The sequence below is a fragment of the Stegostoma tigrinum genome, chromosome 3 (assembly GCF_030684315.1).
Source record: "Stegostoma tigrinum isolate sSteTig4 chromosome 3, sSteTig4.hap1, whole genome shotgun sequence".
NCBI classification, from domain to species: domain Eukaryota; kingdom Metazoa; phylum Chordata; class Chondrichthyes; order Orectolobiformes; family Stegostomatidae; genus Stegostoma; species Stegostoma tigrinum.
Window position 1 is genome coordinate 22,993,320 of NC_081356.1, and position 23,210 is coordinate 23,016,529.

At 39.5% G+C, this 23,210-nt stretch overlaps 1 protein-coding gene across 1 annotated transcript in view; it reads right to left on the reverse strand.

Moving 5' to 3' along the window:
* LOC125451321 (ADAMTS-like protein 1) overlaps positions 1–23,210 on the reverse strand; it is a 515,681-nt gene that overhangs the window by 176,394 nt on the left and 316,077 nt on the right. Inside the window, exons 6-10 of the mRNA XM_048528318.2 lie at positions 20,573–20,699; positions 12,172–12,246; positions 8,330–8,487; positions 5,922–6,033; positions 37–175 (exon numbers count right to left, since the gene is read on the reverse strand). Coding sequence (XP_048384275.2) covers positions 37–175; positions 5,922–6,033; positions 8,330–8,487; positions 12,172–12,246; positions 20,573–20,699 — 611 coding nt within the window. The remainder of the gene's footprint in view (positions 1–36; positions 176–5,921; positions 6,034–8,329; positions 8,488–12,171; positions 12,247–20,572; positions 20,700–23,210) is intronic.

A 23,210-nucleotide genomic window follows, 5' to 3' on the forward strand; every position in this document is an offset into this window, starting at 1 on the left:
TGTAAACTGGTTTTTAAGTAGCTGTGTCGCACTTACCTGGCTGGACAGGGATCCATGCTGCACTCTCGCAGTTTTGGTTTGGGCTTTATGTTTTCAGGGTAATAATGACAGTACTGGTCCAACACCACACGTACACTTCGCAGATCATAGCACTCAGCAGATGTCAGTTGGTACCCTGGTAACAGACAGACAGGAAGGCAAAACAAGCTACCATAAAAGATGAAAACAATTAACTTTTCTTCTTCAATTAAACCCATCTCTTTCGAAAAGATGTTACTCTATTCGGTAGGAATGTGCAGGCATCTAAACATAGTTAAAGTACAGTCAAAGAGATTCCTCTATAATATTTTCTCTCATTCCTCTGAGTCGCACAGTCATAGAGTAATACAGCATGGAAACAGGCCCTTCAGCCCAAACTGGTCCATGCTGATTATGGTGCCTGCTCGGCTAGTTCCAACTGCCCACATTTGGTCCAAATCCCTCTAAACCCTTCCCATTCATGTAATTATCAAAATGTTCTTTAAATGTTGCTATTGTACCTGCCTCAACCACATTCTTTGCAAGTCCATTCCATATACACACCACTCTCTACGTGAAGATGTTGGTCCTCAGGTCCTTCTTAAATCTTCACCCTCTCACCTTGAACTTATGCCCTCTGGTTGTCAAGTCCCCAGCCTTTGGAAAATGACTATATGTATTCATCCTATTTATGCCCCTCTTCATTTTATATACCTCAATAAAGTCGCTCCTCAATCTCCTACACTCCAAGGAATAAAGTCCTATTCTGGCCAACCTCTCCTGATAACTCAGGCCTGCTAGCCCTGGCAATATCGTTGTAAATTTTCTTTGAACACTTTCCAGTTTAACTATGTCTTCCCTATAAACAGTACACAATGCTCTAAATGTGGCCTCACCAACAACTTTCACAACTATAACATAACACCCCAACTCTTATACTTAATGCCTCAACCAATGAAGGCCTGCATGCCAAATGCCTTCTTCACCACCCTGTCTACCTGTGACACTGTTTTCAATGAACAATGTACTTGTACTCCTGGGAGACTCTGTTCCACAAGACTCCTCAGGACCTGACCATTTACTGTATAAATCCTACCCTGGTTTGACTTTCCAAAGTGCAACACCTCATACTTATCTGTATTGAATTTCATTTTCCAACCTTCAGCCTACTTTCCCACCTGATCAAGGTCCCGCTGGAAATTTTGATAATTTTCTATCAACCAAACCTTCTAATTTTGCATCATCCACAAACTTAATAATCATCCCTTGTACATCCACATCCAGATCATTTATGTAAATAACAAAATAACAAAGGTCCCAGCACCAACCCCTGTGGCACAGCACTAGTAACAGGCCTCCAGTCCGAGAAGTAACCTTCAATTATCACCCTGTACTTCCTACCATTGAGCCAGTTTTGCATCCAATTAGTTAGCTCTCCCAGAATCGCATGCAACCTAACCTTCATGATTAACCTGCCATGCAGGATCTTGTCAAAGGCCTTACAAAAGTCCATACAGACAACATCTACTGCCCCATCCTAATCTATCCTCTTGGTTACCTCTTTGAAAAACTCTAAAAGCTTTGTCTGAAATTACTTCCTGCATACAAATCCATTACAACTATCTCTAATCAGACCTTTACTATCCAGTATTCTCTCCAAGAACTTGCCTACCACTGATGTCAGGCTCACTGGTCTGTAGTTCCCTGGCTTGTCTTTGCTACCTTTCTTGAACAATAGAACAACATTAGCCACCCTCCAGTCTTCCGGAACTTCACTAGTAGCTAAAGATGCAGCAAATACCTCTGCAATTTCTTCCTGAGTCTCCCACAACGTCAAAGGTTGGACTTGATCAGGCCTGGGAGATTTATCCAACTTAATGTGATCTAAGGCTGCAAACTCTTCTTCTCTGATAATATGTATACAGTCCAAAACATCTCCAATGGTTTCTCTTATTTCCTTCTCATCCTTGATTTTCACCTCAGTAAACACTGAGCAGAAATATTCATTAAAAATTTCCATCTCACGTGGTTCCACAAAAAGGCGGCCATGCTGAGTTCTGCATTTTACTCAAAGATTAGCTAGCTAGCCCTGGAAAGTCTGTCATCCCATAATTAATCTCTCCACTGCTTTCAAGCTTTTAGCCATCCATTCTCATTTCTCGTGCTTTGGCTCACTGTCATATTTTGCTGATCTGCTGAAGTCCCTGTGAAGCATATTGGAACAATTTCATATGGGAATTTGTATTTGTTTTGCGCAATTGTTTTTGAAGTGGGCCAAATTGTAGCCAGGAGAATAAGCATGTCAGGAGCCTGATCATCTTACTATTTTAGTTTTCAGAGCATTTGAGTCAAATCATTTGTATTTGATTTTCCAGATCTTACTTTGATCAAGATTCTTTTGCATTACCTTATTTCAAGTAATTCCTACTTTACCAAACAAAAAAGCAAATAAATTCGAAAATATAATGTCAACACCAATCTTCACTATTCACTGGGAAGTGGCAAATGTGCTCAATCAAAAAAGATTATTTGCTTGAATCCAGATAGGGTGTAAATATTGGCCACTGGCGTTCCAAGGCCAGGCATGTTAATCATGCTTCACCAACAGATGCACTGATAAGTATGTTCAGTATCCATTGGAACTTATTACTAGGTTATAAGATCTAAACAGAACTATTATATGTCCTCTTTCTTCTTTAGGTAGTTCTCTGGACTTGAGGAAGACTTATTCCCACTCTAGCATAATGGGTTCTGAAGTAACTGATAAGTCCAATACATTGTCTGAGGCATTGGCCACATGTAAGGTGGATGCTGTTGCAATAATTGGATGGATGGGTTGGTTGGAGAATTAACATACCTCTCTGATGGCCCAGCTTGAATACTGTGTGTTACCTCTGAAGTCTCTCGATGCCTTTCTGAATAAACCTCCGACAAGCTTGGGCTTCTCATGAGCTGGTAGGGACATTTGACTTCTTCAACATCATCTGTTATGAAGCAGCCTGCTTGATTGGCACCCTATCCAACAGCCTAAACAACCATGATATTCTGTGGCTGTAGAGTATTGTAACTTCAGGACACTCTGCGGCAACTAAACCGAGTTTGTTCAGCAGCTCTTCCCAAGCCTGCTTAATGTACACTAAGAGCGATACCCTAATTTGGGTAAAAAGTACATGACTAGTCTTTCATTACCTCTGAGACACAATTTGGTGCTCACAGAAAATGGTATTGTGAGTATTTTGCCCAAATGAACTGCAACAATCAAAGGCAACTCATCAGCACCTTGTCGAGAAACTAGACGTAGACAATAAATTGTGATCATAATCAATGACACCCATAGGCTAAAACTGAACATAAAATAAAGAAACACACCTGGCCTCACTTTAAGTTGTTGCCTAATTGTTAGTGATTAACAAAAGCAGCGACTACATTCAGAAGAAAATTGTGTTTTCTTCAGGATCTAAGCATGTCAATACTGCCGATGATCATGCAGCAACATAATGTCATTCATGCAGCAAAATGATCATGTTCAGAATCAAACATTGTAATAGTAGAATATAACTTGCATATTTTTTCATAAATAGTTTTCCACTTGCAACTCATAGATGGTGGACAGGTTTTGGAAAATCAATAAGTGAGTTAAATCCACAGATATTCCAGTTGGTGACCTGATTGTGGATAATAAGTATTTACATGACTGACCCAATTCAGCAATTGTAATTCATTTGAATGTCAAGAGGAAGTTGCTGGACATTTTTTCATTGAAAATTATTGCTTGGCATATAAGTGACATCAATATTGTATGCTATTTATCAGCCCAAGCTGATTTGTTGCCCAGATCTTGCTACATATGAACATGTATGTTTCAGTACTTAAAAAGTTGCAACGGAACCAATCTGTGAATTAATCAGGGAGTGTCATTTTTCTGATCTTAAAAAGGAGGGAAGTCCATTGGCAAAGTTGGAGATGGGTGGAAAATAGAAATGAAGAACTGCTGCAATGATGTCCTTGAGCAGCTATGATTGGACTCCGACAACCAAAACGCTCTTCCATTACGTCATTACGCTAGTCATGGCCATAACCAGGGGAAGCCTTCTCCTGACCATAACCATCCAATTTCTATTTACTTCATTTCTCTGATATTTAATTTGGACAAATTCTGTCTTAATGTCGAGGGCAATCGCTCCCACCCTGTCATTGAAATTCACCTCTTCTGTCTTATCATTAGACCAGAGCTGTAATGAACTCTGAAGCTGTATGTCCCTGGCAGAAATGAAATTGAACATCAATGAGCAAATTATGATTGAGTGAAAGCCCTTGATAGCACTGTTGGCTACATGCACTGCAAAGTGCATTGATGGGGTGGTAACTCTCCTGATTTAATTTGTCTGCTGCCAGAATTTAGTCATACTGGAACGGCTTGGCTAGTACCTCACAGCTAGTTCTGGAGAGCAACACTTTTCTATAACAGCTCTGACACTGTCAAGGCCCATAATTACTGCAGTATTGAGTGCCTTCAGCTGCTTTTTGATATCAGATAGAATGTATGACATTCACTGAATATTACAACCATGTGATTTATGAGAAGTGGGCCATTCAACCTTTCAAGCCTGCAGTCTTTCAATAAGGCAATGTTTGAACCGATTGTCATGTCAAACATGGATTCCCACCTACTCCTGATAACCCATCACCCCGTTGCTAAATAATAACCTAATCTATCCCTATCTTAAAAATATTCAACACTTCTGTTTCCACTACCATTTCAGAGCAAGAGCTTCAAAGATTCATGACCCTCAGAAAATTCCACCTAATCTGTGTTTTAAGTGGGTAACTCCTGATTTTTAATCCAGGGATCATCAGATGGATGACTCATTTGACATTTCTGGCCAAAGGTGGTCGCAAATGCTTCAGTTTGGTCCCCTACAATCAAGCATTGGGGTCCCACGTCATTGTGAATTTCAATGTTTATGGAACTCCCTCCTCCTGTTCGTTGCTAGTTTTTCATCATTATTCATATCTATTGGTGGCAATACTGCAAAGTTTTGACCAGAAATTTTCTATGTGAGATCACTGTCAATAACATGCTGCCTCCACTGTTGTGTGTGGGGATAGGATATACACAGGGATGGTACAAAAGCGGAAGTTGCTGGAAAAGCTCAGCAGCTCTGGCAGCATCTGTGAAGAAACATCAGAGGTAATGTTTCGGGTCTGGCGATCTTTCCTCAGAACTGGACCCAAAACGTTAGCTCTGATTTTTTTCTTCACAGATGCTGCCAGGGCCGTTGAGCTTTTCCAGCAACTTCTGTTTACGGTCTTGATATACAACATCTGCAATTTTTTTTGGATTTATATATGGTAAAGACGGTGTCTGGGAAGTTGGCTGAAAGATAAGATCGTGTGAGATCAACTATGACCAGTTGTTGCTCACTTAGATCCAGGCAACTTTAGACCTAATTTTCCACACAGACTGGCATGCGTTTTTTGCTGTCTGAATCTAGTCTCTCCATTAACACGTGTGGTTTAAACAATATTATGCTGCTTTTCTAATTTAGTCCAATTGTTAGTTAATATTGCTGGCTGAAAGAATGCCAATGCTCCTCTTCCCAGAGCTGGCCATATGGAAACTGAGAGTTAGGATACTGTCGGCATAGCAATGGGTGGCCATTTGGCGAAGGAAGCTATGAAATAATATTTCTGTTATTAATAAAGCATTCACAAATTTGGTATCTGAAATATTCTGAAAAACTTCTTGCACTCAATCAATCTCACCTCATGCCTCAGTTAAAGAACTAGAAAATTTGTTCCAACATGTTTAATATTTATACAACATGATCTACAGCAATGTCTTCTCTATATTAGGTACTTAAGATTGATTGAGGCAGAGCTGCAGTGGCTAATGAAATTACCTCCACCACAAGTGACAGAACAAGGGAAGAAATCGGTTTCCCGCCATTGATGTATGATAGGCTGGTAAAAGAAAAACTGGACTATACTGTCTGCTTTTCCCACATATTGCATCTGAAAAAGACAAAAACAGTTACTCTGTTTACTCGCATCTTAGAGAAGTCATTTGTGTCATTTCCTCAGTTACCAGGTATAATTCCAACACTACTTTGCAAAGAGTGCAAAACCGAGATAATGCTCAACAAGAGTAACTCCATAGTCCCGCTATGTGATGTATGCTCACACACTGTCGTGGTACAGTACGGCACAAGGAAACAATTTATCTGAATAGTGGAAGTTGAAGCACAGCATTTCAGACACAGAAAAGCAAGGTAGTATGCTCTATCATGTACAAAAACTGGTTTGAGTAATGCATCAGCAGGTTGTAATACAACTTGTGGCTCAAACAGCTTTTATTGAGATATTATCTGGACAACTATGCTCCAGTTATTATTCTATGAGCTCCTGAATGCTGAGCTAGATCAGAATATCTAAGGGATTTATGGAAATTTGATAATTCATTCACCTTCCTCAGAGAACAACAGAAACCTGTTCCCTTTCTAAATGTTTTGAAATAATACCATCATGTGAGGCACATTTTTAAATCTGTCTCAGGAATGCTTCTTAAAATTTCCAAATACAGTGGAGGCCCAAAGCTCCCCAAGTAAACAATTCCTTTAAATAAGTACATCAGAAATTTTGGCAAGCCTGCTGTGAATGTTGGCATTTCATTGTTCTGTTTACGTGTCAGTGCTGTTCACTCCATCATTATTTGGATCCAATGTCAGTCACGCAAATGTCTTAAATGCCTTCTCTGCTTTTTTTTTGCACACACTGTAATGGAAATAAAATGGCAAGGAGAAAGAAAACAGAAGAAAGTACGATGCTACAAGCATCATTTTATCTGGCTATCTTGCAACAGCTACTTTATTAATTATTTGATAGTGAATCAGTTTGGGGTTATCGGTGAGGACTTTCTTACAGATATGCTACCTTCCCAACCCAATTTGTTTTATTAACTTTAGCCACAATAACAGGATATTGACCAAAGTTAACCAAATTAAAATACTCAATGGTATGCAGCCACTTCCTTCTAACAGTTGCATATTTCTGAAATTGTTTTGAAGTCCTGTGTCCATAGAAAATATTATTTCTGGTTGTGATAGATGACAGAGTCCTGGTTCAATAAGGCTTTCTATATTGTAGGTTGAGCCTGAACTAATAGAAATTTAGAAAAATGAGAGATGACTTTACTGAAATATCCAAGATGCTCGACAAAGGACTTGACATAGTCAATGCAGGGAGGTTGTTTGCCTTTGTGGGAGAGTCTAGGACCAGATGGTATAATCACAGAACAAAGTCATGTCATCCATACAAGGCAGAGACATTTCTTCTCCCAGGTGTAATGAATCTGTGGAATTCATTCTGCATTAGGGCCCGCAGCATTAAGTATATGCAAAGCTATAACAAATTTTTGGTCTGTAAGGGAATAAAAGATTATAGGGAAAAGGCAGCCAAGTTGAGTTAAGGATTATCAAATCATCCATGATCTCATTGAATGGTGAAGCAGACTCAGTGGGCTAAATGGACTAGTTCTGCCCCTACGTCTAAATGGCCTTATTGATATGATATTAGCTGTTTGACAGTGTGGTATAAAGACAATCATTATCTTGCAATAAAATGCTGACACACAGCATGTTGAATCCTCATTACTGGCAAAGGTTAGAAAAGGAAATTTTGATCATTTCAGCCGAATTTGACAATTCAGATAAAATCTATGAATTCACGGGCCTTTCAATCACTTCTGATTTTGGAAAGTCATCTAAGTAGCCTACATCTCCTCGTACACTTAACTCCACCAGGTATATTCTGGCTCAAATAACAGAGGATAAAGGATGCTTTTTAAAGGATAAAATCTGATCAGCACGATCCTATAATTTGTCCACCCTCACCTCCCACAGGAATCTAGTGTAGATTTTAAAAGCATGCAAGTCTAGTGTGTCTAATTTATCTGCACATTGTGATCACCACCCACCCTCCCACTGAACTTGATCTGAAAAGAAGCCCAGCTATATCCAAAAAGAGATGCAGAACTTACAGCTTCTTATTTTTGGCAAAACATTGCCCAGCTGAACAAAAAGAACAAAGCTTAATGGACTCAAAAGTGATGACAACCTTTGTGAATAAAATTGCAAAACTGAATTGGTTCATATAACAAACAAAAGTTGGGTGCCTTGCTAAGTTAGTCGAGTGTTTCTTGTTAAATGTTTAAAATTAAAGCATAAAAAAACCTTGAAGATAGCGCGAACTCAACCTGTAAGAACAACAGTGTGAATATTAATAGAGCTAACCATGAAGAACAATGATTCACCTTTACAGTGAAATCTGCACCAAGAGGGCCATTTGCTCTCAATATCTCCTTCTCTGGAAATTTCTGGAACTCGATGCTGGTATTTTCAATGCTGAAGATTCCAGAAGCACTCAGGCTGTTTTCTCCTCTCTGACCCAGCAAAGTCTTTGTTTCCAAATCTTGATGACACAATTGAAATAACATAGGACAAAATTTAGATACAATTTCCATGTTCAAAAACCTAAAAGTTCACATCTGTCCTCCAATTGCCAGATTATTAAAACATTATGGAGGTGTGAGAAGAAAACAAACATTGAAGTCTTCCTTTACCACCACTTTGTCTTTTGTTTCATGCCATCTTTTTTATTAAGCTTCTCCAATCCTCTATGTTAGCCTTGATCATCTCTATTTTCCTTGTTCTCCTCACCCCTTTCACCAGTATCAAATCCAGCACATTTCTACCTCCATTCACTTCTGAAGAAAAGTCATATTTGACTGGAAAAGGCTTCCTATTGTTTTTATTCCTATCACTGTGCAAAATGGCTTCTATCACTGGCACTGAGCATGTGCAGCTTTTGTGAGAAGGGCTGCGGATGATCCAAATGTTTCTTCCTTTTTCCATCTTTTGAGCTTCAGTACCTAAATGTTAGAGGGATAATATCTGCTGTCCTTCACATAAACAGGTTATGTTCCTTTTTATTTAAAATAGGACTGGATTGTGTCATAATTTCAGAGCAGGTGAGTTGCAGGCTGAAGTGGCCCAGCTGAATTTATAGTTAATTAGGTTACATATTTCTGTCTCAGTTTTGCAGTCTCACTCCTTATTACACCGTGCTGATAAAATTGAGATCAAAGTTTCTCATGATTCTCGTTGGAGATTAAGAAAGCACAAAAATGCTGTAGAGTTAAGGTCATGTAGGGAGAACTAGCCATTTGGATACAGAACGGGCTCAAAAGGTAGAAGACAGAGGGTGGTGGTGGAGGGTTGCTTTTCAGTCTGGAGGCCTGTGACCAGAGGTATGCCACAAGGATCGGTGCTGGGTCCACTGCTTTTTGTCATTAACATAAATAATTTGGATGTGAACATAGGAAGCATGGTTAGTGAGTTTGCAGATGACACTAAAACTGGAGGTGTGGTGGACTGTGAAGAAAGTTATCCTAAAGTACAATGGAACCTTTATCGGATGGTATGTTTGCCTTCATTGGTCAGTGAATTGAGTGTAGGAGTTGGGAGGTCACATTACAGCTGTACAGGAAAGGGGTAGGTTACTATTGGAATACTGCGTGCAATTCCAGTCTACTCCTGTAGGAGGGATGTTGTGAAACTACAAGGAGTTCAGAAATCATTTACGAGCATGTTACCAGGCTTGGAGGGTTTGAGCTATAGGGAGAGGCTGAATAGGGCAGGGCTATCTTCCCTAGAACACCGGAGGTTGAGGGGTGACCTTATAGCGGTTTATAAAATCATGAGGGGCATGGATAGGGTAAACGGGCAATGTCTTTTCCCCGGGGTGGGGAGTCCAAAACTAGAGGGCATGGGTTTAAGGTGAGGGCGGAAAGATCTAAAAGGGACCGAACGGGCAGCATTTTCATACAGAGAATGGTGCGTGTATGGAATGAGCTACCAGAGGAAGTAGTGGAGACTGGTATGATTACAACATTTAAAAGAAATCTGAATAGGTATATGAAAAGGAAGAGTTGAGAGGGATATAGACCAAATGCTGGCAAATGGGATTAAAATTAGATAGCATATCTGGTCGTCATGGACGAGCTGGATCAAAGGGTATGTTTCCTTGCTGTATATCTCTATGACTGTAGTGAAAGATCTCTCTCAAAATTACGGCTAACTTTCTTTCTATGATCTATTGTTCCAATGCCTCAGCATTGGTGTGACTGGTATCACTGATTTTGATTTGATTTGATTTATTGTTGTCACATGTACCTAAGTACAGTGAGAAGCTTTGTTTTGTAAGCAGTACAGGCAAGTCATGACAAACAAGGACATGCAGATCATAAGGCACTTAGGCAGAGTGAGGCATACAAGGTTACTGCTGCACAAAAGGAGAACAAGCAAAATCAACATCAGGTCTGAAATTAGAGAGGTCCATTCAGCAGTCTGACAACAGCTGTTCTTGAACCTGTTGGTGCGTGTTCAAACTTTTGTGTTTTCTGCCTTACGGAAGACTGTTGCCTTACTCAGGAGGTTACAGTTCTAAAACCATACTCCAAGATTTGAGCACAAAATCAGGTTGATACTATTCTGCAGTACTGAAGGTGCTTTTGAAGAAGTTGGCTTTTGGATGACATGTTAAACTGAAGCTGCATGTGCAATTTCAAGTGAATGTAAAAGTTCCATTGTACAATTCTAAAGAAGAGCAGGGCAATTATCTTCATGATCAATAACAATCAATAACTGGATGGCTGAATATCTGATCATACTCACATTGCTGATTTTGGAAACTTACTGTGCACATATTAGCTGTAGGATTTCCTAGATTACAGCAGTGACTACATTTCATTGGCTGTGAAGTACTTTGGGATGTCCAGTTGTTAGTGAAGGATGAGGGAATCTATAGTCATTTTTTTAATGGAGAAAATGATAGAAGGTGCAGGACCAATGAATTAGAGAGCCTCTGCTCATCAGGCATTTTCTCAAAGTTGGAAATTTTCAATTCCCTAATATTTACAAGCTCACTGGTTCACTTTAAATGGGATGCACAATGATGAAACAACATTTTTTCCATTGTTTTCAGAAACTTATTACTAAATTTCCCAACAATGTTTAATACATTTCCTGTAGTCTTTATTAACTTTCTCAGCTAAGCGTTTCAACAGGCTCAGCTGCTGCTGATTGACCCAGAGAAGTTCAGTCACAGTAAAGTATTCCCAAATCTACTCTTAAAACAAAAGATGAAACAAACTTCAGGTGCTTCCTCTGAATACATGAAGATGATGTGAGGAAAATCCATTTGTTTGTGCTATTTGCAAGCACTGGAGAGGAGGGCAGATGTGTGAGTTTATGTAACTTTGACACGCAAGTTTCTGTGGAGAAATGCATAATTGCTTTTAAAGGGATTGTCATTATTTTATGACTGTCCAGGTATTTAGACGCCTCTGATCAAATATATAATTCTTTACATAAGGGTATCTCAAAACATCTTTCAGATTTTAAAAAAAACCTACGTGGAAGAAAATACATTCCAGAAATATACCATTGAAAAGAAATAGCAGCACAAACACAAATAGGATCCTTACAGTTTGGCAGCAGGCCATTCAGCCCAGTCACATTACCCCTCTGAAGAGCATTCCAACCCCCATCCTATCCCTGCAACCCTGCATTTCCCATTGTGGATCCACCTAACTTGCCCATCCCTGTATGCTAAGGGAAATTTAGCATGGCCAATCCACCTAACCTGCACATCTTTGGACTGTGGGAGAAAACCGGAGGAAACACACACAGACATATGGAGCATGTGCAAACTCCACCCAGACAGTCACCCGTGGCTGGAATCAAACCTGGGTCCCTGGCGCTGTGAGGCAGCAGTACTAACCACTGAGCCATTAGGACACCCAGCATAAGTACATTGATTTGACTATTCAACGCACCCTGACTGACCCAGACTTTCAACATCAGCCAACCCAAGATTATGCATAAGCATAAATACACCCACAAGCAAATCTGACCGTAAAAAGATAACAGAAATGTACATTTCTCACAGACGTTATCGGAGTACTGCAGGTGGAAGATTTTTTCTAAAATTGTTAAATATTTTCTATAACATCTTCAAAGAAGGTCAAAACAAAAACACAGCAACAAACTGCAGATGTAGAGCAGTTCAGTCATAAAATTGGTATCTACTTACACAGATGGTCTGGGCCTTTGAGTACTATTCGGACATGCCGACTTCCATATGGAATGGCAATGACCGCGTCGTCCACTGGGAAATGAAATTTGAAGAATGAGACATTTTAATGGAAAACGTATCTGGGAGAATTCTCTCTAACATGTATTGCATTGATGGAGACCATTTAATTTTTTTTCTCTCTACTTTACATAAGCTGCATTGGAATATAAAAACTGCTCAATGCTATTGTACATCTCACCAGAGACATGCTTATTTGTTCCTCCTTCATTATGACATTGACAAACATGCTAAATCTTTATTTTTCAGAATAAAGATAAAATTTTAAAAATTTAACAGAAAATAATAAAACTTTTAATTAAAACAAATTAAAAACACGGCATTTCTTTATTGAACATGTCTGGTCTTCTTCAGAATCTGAAATCAATAATGCTAATCAAATGTAATAAGATAAATTCTAATTAACAATTGTAGAGTTGCAGAATTTTTGTCCCTGGGTCAGAGGGCTCAGAGTTGGAACAATTCCCGGTTTTGCAAACCTGACCTGGAATGACCTTGGGGCGAGTGGGGGAGAGGAGATCTGGTTGAGGAGATGTGGTCATACTTTATGGGAGTCATGGTAAGTGACACTGAAAATGTGGACGTTGCCAGGTGTGGAGGTAAACAGGCAAGAAGGCCTGCCTTGGTGCTCTGGTGCTTTGCTGAAGTTATGGAAAAGAACAACAACAAGAAAAACACTCCAGCCCCACACAATACCGAAGCCCCAAGCATACAAGCCGATGCCACGTTATGCCACCCAGGCACTCCATTAGCCCTCGTCTCCTCTGTGCCAACACACAGCCCTCTCTACACCCTCTACCCCTCATATTACCATACCAACCGATGCCCCTTCACCCATTATAACAGTCCAATAAAATCTTTCGTGCCAACCTGAGTCGATTCACCAATCTCCTGTTGACTTTCGTACAATCCGCCATCCTTTAAGCCTCGACCTACATCCCATGGCCTTTATAGCCAACCCTTTTACCAATGCAGCACCAACTTCTGTCAACCAATCGCCCCATCCATACCCTCTCCCCCTTACCGACCGTACCTACACAGTCCGTACACACCATAGGCTACCGTGATAGCCCATCCTGAGATTAAATAAAATTTTTAGGTATCCATTGATTAATTTATATTTTCTAATAAAAAAGCAATTCATTGATAAAAATCTATTCACTATATTTAGCTTCCTTTATCCCTACACAAATATCAAGCACTGGAATTAATAGTCTCACCTGAAAGAGGTCGTTAAACTCAGAACTGTCAACCAGACTGAACCAATAGTCAAGATAATAAAATGTGAGGCTGGATGAACACAGCAGGCCGAACAGCATCTCAGGAGCACAAAAGCTGACGTTTCGGGCCTAGACCCTTCATCTGATGAAGGGTCTAGGCCCGAAACGTCAGCTTTTGTGCTCCTGAGATGCTGCTCAGCCTGCTGTGTTCATCCAGCCTCACATTTTATTATCTTGGATTCTCCAGCATCTGCAGTTCCCATTATCTCTGAACCAATAGTCATCCTACTGTAATAACCAAATGTCATACTGTTGTATAACATTAATCCTGCATTTGGAGCCCTTAGCCTTATTTCAACAGTCAACAAAATAGTGAGCACAGTATCTTTCTAATACAGGAGACAGATTTTTTTCTTCAAATATATAAAGGGCAGGGTTTAAAATGCCTTAACATCCTGACAACTATCTTGATAGTTCCAATGTACAAAGTCGTTCTCCCAAAGTGCATTTTAGCTCACCCAAAGGTTTACTGGAGCCAAAATATCCAAAAAGAGACTTTACTTCTCCTAAAAGTATGCTAACACTTCAACAAATTCCAGATGCTTTGGACCTTTGCTCATGCGGTCTAAAGTGCACAGATCATAATTTGGTAATTTCATACATAAAATTCAAATCAGTCCAAGACAGCTGCACTTTAACTTGTGCAGTTGTCTCTGTGAACCAAGCCCCATTCCTTTCCACTTTGCTTCCCTGCACAGTAGGCTGTGTATTCCGGGTCAGAAATTTATGTGCTTGGGCCTCTGACACCACTCTTGTCATGCAGCAGAGGCCATCTGCTTGAAAATTCAGACGAAAATCTTTGAAAAACCATGAACAAATGCTCGTGAAACAGAAACTGAAAGTGCTGGAGAAACTCAGCAGGCCTGACAGCATTTGTGGACAGAAAGCAGAATTAACATTTCAATTCCAGTGACCTTTCTTCAGAACTTCCATTTCTCAGTTGAATTTTGTTGCAGTGTCCCATTATTTGGATCAAAGTTCATCAGGATTCACAACTTTGAATTTTGACATTTTATGACCCTTCCTCTACAGAATCTGATGCAATTAAAATATTCTGTGGGCATTTTCAGGTTATCTTTTATTTTGTGTAAATGACCTGGCAGAAGATATTTTGCTTTATGTCTGATTGACTGAAGAAATGAAGGTATACTCATAAAACACTTCAGCATTAATTGACCATGAAGCATTTCAATCTGTGTCATGAGATAAATGATAAGTTAATCTAATTTTGGTGGTATTGTTTAACAGAAGCATTTTGTCCAGTGCACTAAGTAGTGTCCTACATTTTCTAAAAATAAAACCTTTATTCACTGGAACAGGCAAACAGGAGTTTAATTTAACATCTTATTGACAGGACTGCAGCTCCAAAAAAGCAGCACCACGTTAGCAGTATGTTAAAACGTGTGTCTACATAATATGGGCAAGTGCTGCAACAAGGTTTGAGCACACAACTTTCTGATGCAAATGAATGATTGCTCCCAAGTGAAGTAAGCTGATATTATGCCGAGAAATAAGGGAAATATTTGTGGTCGAGTATGAAGAAAATCCATTTCTGTTCACTTTGAAAAAAACATCAGTAACAATTTCAGTGTTGGGGCACCTGGTATCCATCGTTGTCAGACCCCCAATCCTATTGTTAGATGTTAGAAATTGTTCATAATTGTGATAGTTGGGCAAGAATATACATGAGCATAACTGTGACACTATCTGTGATTAATTAGCCACCATCAGTGGACAAACGTTTAGAAAGAATACATGGGTGAGAAGTCAAAGAATCACCGATTACAATGAATTTATATCCTAGTATTTTCAATAACTTTATATGAAGATCTGGTTTTCAAACATAATGGAGTCATGAAGAACCAAAAGACTGGTTCAAGCCAGAGATGAAACTCGGTACACAATGCAGATGCCTGACCGATGAGCAGATTATTTATATGTTTACTGATTAGTTTTGCAACAGTTATAAACAGCCAATTGTCTGCGATCATTCACAAAGTTCAAGTATTTCTGAATTATTTTGTCCATTCCTTCACTCAGATGCCAGCCATAAATTCACAAAATGAATCCACAGTGCATGTTTTACAATTTAAAAAAAAACCTGTACATTTGCTCAGCTGCACACAAGAACATAAGTAGAATATAACAGTCTTGAGTCTGTTCTGCCATTATTCTTCGCTTTTATTCATGGAAATGTGAGCATCACAAACAAGGCCTGTGCTTATTGTCCATCCATTAAAGGCTTTGAATTTGCCAGAGAAGTGGACAGTTAAGAGTCAATCACTTTTGCTATGGGTCTGGAGTCACGTAAACGTCACAGCAGGGAAAGATGGAGGATTTCTCTCCCTAAGTTATGTTGGTGAAAATATTAGTTTTTACAATAATCGATTTTGGTTATCATCAGCATTATTGCTGAAGCCAGCATTATATTTTAGAGTTATCAGATGGTAATCAAATTCTACAAGTTGCAGCAGAGGGATTTTAATCACATTCCTAGACTATTAACTTGGGCCTCTAAGAGTACCTGACCAATAATATTCCACAGTGCCCATTATGCCATCATCTCACTACATCCTCAAGACTGACCATGGGCTTCAACTCCTGGTTCTCCTTCATTTCCCATATCCGTTAATTCTCTGACAGAGTAAACATCTGTCTATCTCTGTCTGAACAACATTGAAAGGTGGAACACCTGCATTCCTCTGGGGTAAACATTTCAAAGGTAAACAGCCATCTGAGTGAAGAAAATTGTCTTCACAGTCACAAATGATCAACCCCTTGTTCTAAGACTGCGCCCCCCCATGTTCTAGTTTCTTTAACAAGTGAAAACAATCTCTTTGTGTGTTCTGCAAGACCCATCAGAATTCTGCACACTTCAGTCACCTCTCCTTCTTCTAATCTCCATTATCTACACACCCAATTTATTCAGTCTGTCATAGTAGAATCTTCCTAACTGTGGGGTCAATCTAGTGAACTTTCACTTTACTGTTTCTATTCCATGACTTATTGGGACCTTTAAAAATTGGCATTGTTAAAGATATAGCCAGAATCAGATTTAATAAGGAATACTCATTGCTACTGATTTACTTCCTGAGGAGTATAGTCTTTGTGTTTGTAAACATTATATGGCTGGTGAACCTTGTGTAGAGGTAAGTATTCACTAATCACTGGCAATGGCACATTTTGACAAGTCACATAAATCTAGTCAGCTTTTGCCATTTATAATTGCAATTATGTTAAAGCATGATTTCATTATTGTTCAAAAGGATCAACACATATCATTACATGTTATGCCATCCCAATAACTATAGGGAGAACCAAATATAATGTTGAAGAGAAGTCAGTAGTTGAACCTTCTGGGTGAACTTCAGTCTCATTGCCTTTGGCCCTCCTGAGCACAAGGTTTGGCTCCTGATGGTAGAACAGTTCCATCTAATGGTTTGGAAATAGTATGCACCGCAAAAAATTTCGAAATGACGTGCCAACTTTCCCAGATTATAATTGCCTCACATGCCTTCTAAAAACTCATACAACCAAATAAGGCAAGTAAAAATATGATGAATAAACTAAGCAAGGTATGTTTGTCCTGACTCCTGAGGACACTCACACATTGATGCACAATCAGTACCAACTTGGTGCTTCAAAAGATCAAAAGAGCTGCGGATGCTGTAAATCAGGAACAAAAACAGAAGTTGCTGGGAAAGCTCAGGAGGTCTGGCAGATCTGTGAAGGAGAAAATCGCAGTTAACGTTTCAGGTCCAGTGACCCTTCCTCAGAAGTAACTCTGATTTTCTCTTCACAGATGCTGCCAGACCTGCTGAGCTTTTCCAGCAACTTCTGATTTTGTTGATTCAAAAGACTACTTTTGTGTTTGAACCTACATATCACAGTGGAAAATTCATCACAAGGGAGCTTGACATTCCTTGCCCACGTGTGCATTTGTCAGTTCAAACATTAAAAGCGTGTATTTTTCTTGAATCCATTAGCCTTGTACAGTGCCTCCAGCTAAATCACACAATCGAACTATCAAATATGGGACTGTTTATTTCGGTTCAGTACCACATAAATGCAACTATCACTTATCCGGAGCGTCAGCGTTGAATTCTGACGAAAGAATGTCATTTTTTCTAGCTCCACCTTGTGTAAAATTGTAAATTTGGAATTTAATCTTTTTATACTCATTTGTGAACTTCTTGTCTGGATTTACCCTCTCTAGTTCTAAAATCTCAAGTTGGTAAAACTCGGTCATATCTACACTCCTCCAATTGGCAGCACGATGGCCATGGTTAGTGCTGTTGCCTCATAGCTCCAGGGACTTGGGTTCGATTCCATCCTCGGACTGTCCATGTGGAGTTTATAGACTTTTCCCCATGTCTGTGTGGGTTTCCTCCGGGTGCTCCAGTTCCCTCCCACAGTCCAAAGATGTGCAGGTTAGGAGAATTTTCCATGCTGAATTGCCCATAGTGTCCAGGCTAGGTGGATTAGCCCTGGGAAATGCAGGGTTACAGGTGTGGGGTGGACCTGGGTGGGATGCTCTTCAGAGAGTTGGTATGCACTTGCTGGACCAATGGCCTGCTTCCACACTGTAGGGATTCTATGAATTCTGTTCCCTTGACTATTCCTGACAGGAACCATTTCACAATACGGCAACCATGCTCTCAGTTGCCTAGACCCCAAGCTCCGGAATTTCCTCTTGAAAGCACTCCACCTCTAACTTTCCTATTCTAAGAAGCTGCAAAAAGCTTCTCTCTTTGACCAACCTTTTGTAGCTTCATATCAAATTTTGCTTAACAAAACCACACTGAAGTTCCTCGGGACATTTTATAAAAAATATTTAAGTACCATTTGTTGTTGCTAATAAAATTGGAACCAATTAAATTTAATAAATATACAATTAACTGACTGGCAACCAGAGCAGTATTCCATTGAACGATTGCTTTTTTTGATATGGTTAAATCTGCTTAGTTTGATTGGTATCTTTCAGTTATGCTGTTCACGCATTGCTTTCCTTTGGCACCCTGTACATGCAACTTTAACCATACTCGTGGTGTGGCTTGTTTTAATATTGTTCAAGTTCTAACTACACTAACATGTTAGTCTAAAGTCTGAGTATCAGTGATCAGAATTGTCCCTGTGTTCTGCTACGTTGAAACGATCTTACCAAGCTAAGTTGCAAATGTATGAAATGCGCATTGTATTCTTGGCTTGCTTTCAGGGTGTCCTGATCAAAACTGAAAGTAATAAAAACATTATTATCAAATAACTTTACAGCTATGGTCAAGATGGTTTAGAAAATTGAACAAACTAATCTGCACTTGCTTGGATGGGTGCAGCAGCAAACAACACTCAATAAGTTTCACACCATCCATGACAAAGCAGCCCACTTGAATGGCACCACATCCACAAACATTCACTCCCTTCACTCTGATGCTCATTGGCAGTAGTGTGTACCATCTACAAAATGCACTGCAGAGTTCACCAGTGATCTTCACCTCGCTTCTTCCTAACCCATGACCACCACTACCGAGAAGGACAATAGCAACAAGCTGCATAAACTTTGACAAAGAGGTGCCTGGGAATGCCACCACCTGCAAATTTTCCTCCAAACCACTCACCATCTTGACTTGGTAACATATCATCATGCTTTCACTGCCTTTGGGGCAGAATTATGGAGCAGCCTCCCTGATGGCTTCGAGTCTAGCAACACCAAACAGACTGCTACAGTCCAGAGGCACTCACCACCACCTTCTCAAGGGAAATTAGCAATTGACAATAAATGCTTGTCCAGCCAGTGATGCTCACATCCCATAAGTGAATTTAAAACAAATTAACCACCAGTCATAATGAATAACATATTTTAGAATATGGTAAACAGTTAAGCTTCATTTGTCCTTTCACAAATAAGATGCTGCAGCATCTAACTTGGAAGGAAAACAAAGCGGATTGCATGCACCTATATGTATTATACCTACATTAATAGTATTGTATATATATATATATATATATATACACAGGCTTAGATTCACAAACACCTCAGCATTCTTACCCCCTAGTTCCTTCCATCTCTCTTCTGTACTTCATCACATCAATTTTAAGATCCTTTCCTTCTTTCTCAGTATTCCTTTTCCATTTTGTCATGGATGTTGTTTGCAAGACCAGCCATTTGTTGCTCTTTCCTGATTTTCCTTAAGGAGATAGTGGTGGACTGCTGCTATCCATGTGATGTAAACTCATTTACAGTGTGTCGAGTAGGGGTTTCCAGGATTTAATTCAGCCACAGTGAAGGAACAGCTTGGCATATGAATTGAAGGAGAACTTGTAAGGAATGTCCTCCACTTTGCCATCACTTACTAATTGTGTTTTCTTTTGCTTCAGACTCCGGTAAATCCTCTACCCATCTTGCCTATACTTTGAAACTCTCTCACTAACTGCCTCTTATCTAGTAACCCCAGACCCTACCTTCATTAGATTCCTTAAAGCCTACTTTTCAGCTTTAAGTGACAGTGTTCATGACTATTAATCTTCCTTCCACATGTCAACCATGTTATCGGCACTTGAGATAAGAAAAAGCTATCACCAATCATGAACATTGTAGAAGTTTAGTTAGGCTAGACACATCTGAAAGCTAATTGTGATGAGGTTCAATTTCTAGGTTCATGATTGCTTATTTTTCACCTCACAATTATGTGACTCTCTCAAGAGATCTTTTTGTTGCTGTAACCGTGGGCTTGTTCTCTGCTGAGAAGATTGCTTTACCATCTAGAAAAATAGATCAATCTTAGAAAGTTATGAAGATTGTCAATCAATTAAAAAGAAAATGTATTCAGGTGACGTAGATTAATTCAGGATTTGACTATTCTCATATGCACTGGAGTAGGCTGAAAGACAGTGTGTTGGGCTCGAGTGGTAGGCAAATTTAAAAAAAACCTTGAAAAATTTATAGACTTTGCTTCAATAGCCTTTAACATCCAGCTATCAGAGCCCTAACGAGGTGAAGTCCAGAAAGCAAATATTATCTGACTTCAAGTTTTCACCAAGATCATTTTTCCAATGGTGCTTACATTTGTTTGATGATCCTTGAGATTTGTGTTGTCCTCGTACAAGTCTGCATGTGGAACCATTCCCATTGCAGACTCCACAGTTATCTTCCTTGGCATTACTTCCAAGTTGATGGTCACAGCCAACAACCTGCCAAAAAGCAGCATTAGGAGGAGAGTTTTAGTATAGTTTGATATGTTGCATGTGCACTGCAAATTATAACCACATTTACAGATACTCAAGGAAGCATTACACCCAAGTATTATGTACATCCGAGACGAGCTGCTAGACAATTTCCCCAAAATGGATAAAAGAGTTAGCTTTGTGAAGTATAATGTGGGAAAATGGGAGGTTGTCACTTGGCAGAAAGAACAGAAACATAGAGCATTTAAAGTTTGAGATGATTTGTAGCTCGAGTTCTGAATGAGGTTGTAGCGTCGCTCGCCAAGCCAGTGTGTTTAGCATTGCTCATAGACGAAGCATTGTAGCACGAGGTCACAATGGTGACAGACACATCATCTCTGCTCTTATTAATCTTTGTAACTGTGCCCAACTAGTCAATGTAATTTGTTCAGCATCCAGGAGAATTCATTGACAATTTCATTAATGACCTCTACAGGTTAGCAAAGAGCTGCAACTGCGTAGTTCTGAAATCAGAGCTCATAATGGACAGGATTGTTATTGGAATTATTGATGACTCTGTGTCAGAATTATTATTGTCCTCGGTGGATTTAACTTTGGAGAAAGTTATTCAAATTGTGCTGAAAGCAGAAACCAGGGAGGCTTAAACCAATATTGAGAGGAGAACTTTACCATGGGAGAAGATCACAACATAACCTATTGACTTTGTAAAGGTATAAACACTCTATGGACACAAATGAAAATCCAACACAGTGCCTCCTGTTTGGCCTACTCCAAGAATTAATGTCAGCACATCGAAGCAATAAAAACTTCACAAGCACAAACAGCATTCAGCTACAAAAAAGGGAATGCTGCATCTATAAATCTACAGGTCAGCTAATGCATGTGAGCAGAATTAGGACAATCTGAGGTCAGAAAAAAGGCAAATGGTTTCTCATGCAAAGAGGTTAATGCTATAGAACCTCTTTGCTTAGAAGAGATATCTTCATTAGATATAAATCTTAATTCGAAAAGATACCATAGGCATGCTTAGGGGAAATTAGTGCACTAAATCAATTTGAATTTGGGAGAATTTGTGTATGTTAACGGACATCGCATTAATTTGAAACTTAATAAGGGTGCAAATATTACTGTCTCAAAAGATCAAATACCACAGCTGAAGATAAAAGCTACAACCTACAGAGAAACTACATGATTAAAGTGGAATAGCTCTCAACAACAAGTGTGTTACAAGTAACAATGAAATACAAAGGGCTGAAAATGTTCACAACAATTTGCAAGCAACATTTGTCACATTTGAGGCTTGACATCAAAATACTTAAGATGGCAGAGGGAGTTCAATTTGTTGCGGGTGAAGAATTTATTTCAGAACAAACCACTGTCAACCAAACCAATGAAGGCACAACTGGTAGAAGATTTTACTGGGTGTTCCCAGCCATAGCAGGACCAAAAGGGTCTAATGAGATTACCATTGCTGGTATCAAAAAATTGTTTCAAATTTTACTTGAGGTTAATTAAGGATTTTTCACAAATTCTTCAGAAGGCAAATCCCCTTGCAGATCAAATTGACACAATTGATTTGGCTTTGATGCTGGACGATGAGTGGACAAGGTCGAGATCAACATTTAAATTCTTTGCCTTTTGAAGTGGAATTCACTTCCAAAGTGAGCAAAACCTTCTTTTACAGATCAATGTTGGGTCTCAGTTTTGGCAATGGATTTCTCACTCATCCAGCTTATTGGCAAAGGGGATTAGGCCCAGAAAAATGTTTTCATAAAAAAGAAAATTTTGCTTGCATTATGGCAAGTGTGGGGTTGGAGGAACAGTAGAGAGTTTTCCCTCTCTATCGTACAGGGAAAACTTGGAACCTCTGCCACGAGCTGACCACCTCCCACCCTAAAATGGGGCTGTCCTGTGGGACTTCAGCATGGCTGATATGGAGTCCTGCTAGCTTTCAGCAGGGGGTAGGGAGGTGGGTGTGACAGAACTACTAAGCTAGTTAGCTTTCCTCATGCCGCTGCAAAGTGCCTTAGTCCAAGAGTTCAAACCCTACTTTAGACATCAGAGCACAAACATCAAGGTAAACACTCCAGTTTGGTACAGAGAGAATGCTGTGCTGTTGGAGGTATTGTCATTCAGATGAGACTTCAAACTGAGGCCACAGAATAATATACAATTCATTCAATCAGCCCCGACTTACTGGCCCTACACTGCCCTCCATTTCACAAACCTCTCAAATTTAAAATTTGTGCTTTTGCCTTTATTTTTATCCATAGCATTGCTCCTCTCAATCTCCATAGCTTCTCCAGAACTCTATTTTTATTTCTTCAACGCATCATGCCTTTATTCATCGCTTTTCCATTATCTGGGATTCTCCCCCATCATTAAGGACACTCCTCAAAATGAAATTTGTCACCTCTTCTCACTTTTCTTTGTGATTATTTGTTCAGTGTCATGTAAAATCAAAGTGCCTTAAGATATTTTTCCACATCGAAGACAAGTTAATCGTTACTTAATTCC